The 6407-nt window shown below is 39.5% G+C and overlaps 1 protein-coding gene across 2 annotated transcripts in view; it reads left to right on the forward strand.

Annotated features, from left to right (window-relative positions):
* The window catches only part of edem1 (ER degradation enhancer, mannosidase alpha-like 1), a 75971-nt gene extending 72574 nt beyond the window's left edge, over positions 1-3397 (forward strand). Inside the window, exon 13 of one of the 2 annotated variants that reach the window (XM_068051466.1) lies at positions 393-480. Coding sequence is in view for 1 of the 2 variants with exons in the window: in XM_068051469.1 (XP_067907570.1) it covers positions 393-482 (90 nt within the window). In the remaining variant the exon portion in view is untranslated. Of the gene's footprint in view, positions 1-392 lie in introns of both variants that reach the window. The other variant, XM_068051469.1, reaches the window with a different exon arrangement.
* The last annotated feature ends 3010 nt before the right edge of the window (positions 3398-6407 follow it).

Raw genomic sequence — 6407 nt, forward strand, 5'->3', positions numbered from 1 at the left:
TGATTAAACAAGTAGCAGTGAATTATTTATAGGGTACTTCTGTGTTCTAAGTTCTCTTACTCATCTTCAAGGTCAGGGCTGGGGGTTAGGGGTTCTAGTAGTGTATTTGGTTCAGGAAGTGCTAGCATTTGCACATTCCTCCCTTCCCAGTTCTGAAGCTGCTGGTAGTATCAAGTATAATGTACTACTGCACCTATCCAATTTGGCAAGCATGTAGGTTAAAAATCTTGATACGATTTTTGAAAAAACTGCAGCCATTTGCACATGTTTGTAAATCAACTATTTAGCATAAAGTTAATCACCCCCCTATTCTAACTTGGCATCACATGAGGATATGTTTTTGGCTGTTGCTGTAATAAAACTAATTGCTTTTTAAAAAAATGTTTCCACAGTGCAGCAGAGTCCCCAGTGAGCGGAGATATGCGCTGCCCTTGAAAGGAGTTTACATGCAGCAAATTGACCAGATGGTGGGACTTCTTTAAACTAACCTCATAAAAAGGGCTCGTACATGAATATGCAGGGACTTAAACTTCAACTATGCAACTTTTTATTTTGTGTATAAATGTATTGACATTTATTTATTAAGATTTTTTACAACTTCTCTGAAAACATCACTAGGACATGTAATTTCATCTCTGTAATAGCGATATTACTTCTAAACCTTTGCTTTTATGCAGGGGGGAAAACGAGTGTTTTTTGTTAAAATGGGTGGGTTTTTGGTGCATAGTGTCTTCTGTGAAGGCGTAGGATTAATTGCTTGACTACAGGGCTCTTCCAGAAAAAATTAAATGCAAGAAGACTTAAGCTAGGTATTTGTTTAATTGGAATAGAATATTTGTGTAATTTTACCTTTAAATGTACAATTTTTTGAAATAAGAATTTCAGTGCACATCACAGATTGCACATTTATACTAATGTATGTGCTGCACATGCATGTGAGAACCAAGAAATGGAATGATGATCTGGACTGAAAGACCATTCACACACTCTTGGATCAGTTTTTCCAGGAGTTTAGTATTGGGTGCAAGGTGTCCAAATATGGAAAAAATGATGTGTGATCTCTAGATTTGCCTCATGTGCCTTGTAGCTATCAGTGATTTCACCAGAAGTAGCTCGTGGCATCTCTTGACTGAGCATCAAACCTGCATTGACTTTTGCTAGCTGTCTAATGTGCATGCATTGCCCATTAGATGGTTGGGCTTATGCCTGTGTGTGTGAAGACTGCAACACTGTTACGTCAAAGTGTGCCATGATTATGAAGTATATTTGCCAACTACAATTTGATTTATTTTTGTGGATGATTCCTTGTGATCTGTCTTCAGAAAGTAAAACCTCTTTGCCTCCTTTTTTTAAACATAAAAGCACCTCAAATATCATCACAGCTGCAGTCCCAACACCACACAAACCAGTGAAGGGAGAGAGGTGTGTTGAACTCTGCTCGGCACCTCCCCATAACCACACACCTCATTTAGGGAACTTTGCAGCTGGGCTTGAATCAGCATTCTAACATTTCCTGTTGTTGCGCAGTTGTTCCAGTTTGCCATGTAAAAATGGTTGCCATTTAGTTTTGATGGCATTTGCTATCAGGATCTTTCTAGCACTTCTGGTGGTTTATAAATGCTCAGTTTATACTTTAGCACTGCCTTGTCTATGGTCTTGTGCATCACCGGTGAATTCTTTGTTAAAACTTCTGTTTCTGAACTACCTGTGATGCAAATGAATCTTCTGCAGGTTATGGGAAATTACTGAAATACATTCCATGTTTTTGTATATGGTGAATTGAGACTGGGGGTGGTTCAAATAAAGCAAGATGGGCTATGATGAGGGAATATTTATGAACCTTTTCAGCAAAATTTAGAGGATTACAGTTTTTTTAATACTACTTCCCCCATTCCCACTTGGTTACTTATTTCCTGGTCTAAATTTTGCATGTGCAGCTCTTGTTAAATTGGGACACTTTCTTTTGTGTGCATGCATTTTCTGTCTCAGAACTGTGAAAATGCAGCATGTGTATGAAACAGTGGAAATTTCAGAATTGACCTATTGCACGTGTTCAGTTACACTGTTACTGACTGGAGTCAGGCTATCCAAGCAGAAGGGAGGAGAATGGAGGAAGGAAGCATCGGCCTACCTTTGACAAGCTGGTAATCGAGATTTTGAGTGAAGAACAAAAATTGCGTAGTTCAAGCTGGTGGTGTGCGTTAACAGGGAGGTTGAGACGGGGTGCAGAAGGGAATGTGAAAGAAACCAATAAGAAGAAAAAGACTTTTATTTAGCTAGCACTTTTCACGACCACTGGATGTTTCAAAGTGCTTTACAGCCAATGGGCTGAATTTTGGTGATACCACGAGTCAACATTTTGTAACTGACTGCATTTTATAACCAAGAACTTAAGGAGCTGCCCTGTTGTCTATGCTATGCTTAATCCACTGTGTTGCCAGATGTGCAAGAGTGGCTCACATTTCAGTAACTCTCTAACTCTATCCCCCAAATAAGGGAAGCACCTTATTTCTCTCCAGTGTCTTTTGTTATAATGAGACTGGGAACCAAAGGTTGTGAAATCATGGCTTAGACTTGCATTCTCCCCCAGTAGTATTGCACAATGAGACTGTCTTCACTTAAGGACTTCATTTAAATACTTTTCTACTGTACATGTGAAATATATCTACTCCTAGCTGGATCAAAATCCTAGTTGGCACTGGTTTTCCCATTGACTGAAATTTTGAACTGAGAAACTGGACCAAAAATAACTTGGACAGATCTGTGCATTCTAATTATTACTGGAGCAAGTTTGCCTGTTTCCTTTCCAAACTACATATTTGAACTTTTTGTCCAGCGATTTTCTTGTTTGTCCTCTGATTTTTTTTTTTCCAATCAAGTGGTTAACCCTGCACAATCATCAGTTCATCTCCCATTCCCTACAGACTTTCAGTGGCCTTTTGTGTGTGGGTGAGGGAAGAAGTAACCTGATTGGGGAACAGGGCCCAATTAGCTAAGAATCTTTCTTCAGTTATATGTGCAATGAAGGTGCCAAATGTTGAAGTTTGATGGCAAAAATTTTGACATTTTAGATGATTTCTATTTGTATCACACCTTTTTATATAATTGACCAATCTGGGTGCAGCGGTAGAGGATAACAAAGCACATTGGATCTGCTGCATTTTTAACATGTTGGTAAGGTTGTCAAACATTGTTTTCTTGCAAATAAAAGTATTTACTAAAAGCTGGATGTTTAATATACAGGAACTATGCTGAACTATTGAAGTTTACCAAAATCAATGTGCAATATGCTTGTATAAAAGAAAAATTGTATAAATTTTATTTTCCCAGAAATGAGCGATGGTATTGAATTGTCAAAGGACCAAACAAATGTCAATAAAAATGCAATGCCATTGTTTTTTCTGATCATTATTTTGCAAGTGTCTGAACTAAAAACAAAACTTAGGATCTTCTAAGCTTCGTGTAAAGTTCAGGTTTCTCTATAGCTGGAAAGTTGAGCCTGCCTGAACACTAAAGCAAAGGATTGAAGTATCCTTTGTCACAACGTACAAGGATCACCCTTCGTGATTTCATTCTCCCTTTACAGTGGAATTTCCTGATGACTCTGATAGTGGTGGCTGTGGGTACAGTCAAAACTCCTCATTTAGAAGTGTCAAATCGGCATCTTATAGAAGGGTGAATCAAATATATAAATATCCAAAAATGGATATAAAATTGGCTTTGTGACAGTAAACAGTAGTGATTACTGGATAAAAGCAAAATACTGCAGATGCTGGAAATCTGAAATAAAAACAAATGCTGGAAATACTCAGCAGGTCTGGCAGTGGTTACTGGATGTTTTTGAGCTGGAGGAAGGTTTGTAGTGGAGTTCCCCATGAGTCAGTGTTTGGGACCCTTGCTCTTCCTGTTATAAATGATCTAGACCTTGTACAGGGCACAATTACAAAATTTGTGAAAGATACGAAACTTGGAAGCATTGAACTGTGAAGAGGATAGTGTAGAACTTCAAAAGAATGTAGACAAGTTGGTGGAATGGGCGGACAAGTGGCAGATCAAGTTCAATGCAGAGAAATGTGAAGCAATTCATTTTGGTACGAAGAGCAAGGAGAGACAATATAACAAAGGGTACAACTCTAAAGGGGGTGCAAGAGCAGAGGGACCTGGGTTTAAATGTGCATAAGTCATTGAAGGTGGCAGAACAGGTTGAGAGAGCGATTAATAAAGCATATTGTTATCATGTGAGGCAAGGGAGGAGATAGGGGCTCTGACACAAATTTTCAAATCCTCTCTGGCTGCAGGAGAGGTACCAGAGGACTGGAGGACAGCGAATGTGGTACCATTATTCAATAAAGGTAGTAGGGATAAACCAGGTAATTATAGGCCAGTGAGTCCAACGTCAGTGGTAGGGAAGCTATTGGAAACAATTGAGGGACAGGATTAATCTCCACTTGGAGAGGCAGGGATAGTCAGCATAGCCTTGTCGAGGGGGAGATTGTGTCTAACAAACTTGATTGAATTTTTCAAGGAGGTGACTAGATGTGTAGATGAGAGTAAAGCAGTTGATGTAGTCTACATTGACTTCAGTAAGGTGTTTGATAAGGTCCCAAATGGGAGATTGGTTAAGAAGGTAAGAGCTGATGGGATCCGGGGCAATTTGGCAAATTGGATCCAAAATTGGCGTGGTGGCAGGAGGCAAAGCGTGATGTTCGAGGGTTTTTACGCGTGGAAGTCTGTGACCAGTGGTGTACCGCATGGATCGGTGCTGGGACCCTTGCTGTTTGTAGTGTACATTAATGATTTCGATGTGAATATCGGCAATGTGATCAGTAAGTTCTCAGATGACATGGAAATTGGTGGTGTCGTAAATAGTGAGGAGGAAAGCCTTGGATTTCAGGACAATATAGATGGACTAGTAAGGTGGGCAGAGCAGTGGCAAATGGAATTTAATCCTGAGAAATGTGAGGTGATTTTGGGAGGACTCAATCCTTTTATTCTGTTTGACCAAGTCTTTGATGCAATCAATGTCTCTAAGCAACAGACATAGAGAAAATAAACTTAATTGCACAGTTTTTCCAGAGTAGAGATGTAAATTGCATTGATCCTTTCAATCCTGACTACAAATTGTCAAGGAAAGTGCAAAATTTTTTATAGGTCTCTAGCCATGCATGTTGACCTTGATAATTCATTATAACTTGATAAGTTACTGTGAACAAGACCACCAAAATTATGTAGTTCTTACAAAACATCAAATGCCAACCTGTTTGTCATTTAGACGTGTATCTAATTGTTTTGCCCTATTGTCTTGCTACCTATTTCAAGATTATGTTGACTATCTCATTTCACAATGCAATGACAAAAAGCATTCAACAGGCATGAATTACACATCCTGTACTTTCAGCAGAAGCAAAAGAGTACTGTCAGCTAAGATGATGCACTAAGCCCAAAGGCATCCTGGGAATGAACAACTTTAACTATTTCATTATATCTAGATATAGTATAAATCCACAAGCCATTTATAAGTAAAAGGAAAACAAAAACCCTTAAGCATATGAGAATAAAGCAAATCACAACAGTATGCATAGCTAGGCTATCTTACAGTCACAGTCTGAACTCTAACTTACCATTCAACAACCCACCATTTTTAATTGTTCATACTATTGTTTTAAGCATCATACTAGCCTTAAAACCCACCAATCACTGAACAATTGCTACCATCAGGACATGAGACAACCTCACATTTTGCCACCAGGAATGTGTTGCATCCCTCTTTAAATGCTGGGCTTTGTAGTATGGTTATTTTTAAAAACTGATCTTTAATGTAGTAAAAAATGGACATTCACAGGAAACACGTGATCTCACACAGATTCGGCCCAGAGACAAACCAGAGGTCTTAGTTACCTTGAGAAAAAGGAACCCAGATCAAAGATCCTTTTGAAAGCAGGGTGCAAGGTTGTAACATCTAAAGGACAGTTTCTCAGTATTCCAGACTCTGATTCTAAACAGGAAGCCAGAGACACTCAAATGCAGATTTGTGTTGCAATTTTTAACACCTGGAAACAAAGGAAGGCCTGGGTGGTTTTGCTATGGTCAGAATTAGGGGGCTGAAATTTATGAGCACGCTGCAAATCGCGGCGGCGCGCTCTGCTGTCAGCGGTCTTCAGGAGCAGATGTGCCGTTGCTGAGCCCCTGCGATATTTTGCATGGGCGCTCATTTAAATGGAGGGGGCAGAGCGGCAACCACAATGACGTAGAGGGGGCGGCCACTCCATCACCAGCGACGGCATCCAACGCGACCACACAGGCACTGGCACCATTTTTAAAGGGCTTCAAGCCCTCACAAGAAATTATAAATTTTAAAGTACTATGATGGTTAATTGTGTTGAAAACATTAAATAAAAGCTGGAGGC

Source organism: Heterodontus francisci, chromosome 19 (assembly GCF_036365525.1).
Source record: "Heterodontus francisci isolate sHetFra1 chromosome 19, sHetFra1.hap1, whole genome shotgun sequence".
Taxonomy (NCBI): Eukaryota; Metazoa; Chordata; class Chondrichthyes; order Heterodontiformes; family Heterodontidae; genus Heterodontus; species Heterodontus francisci.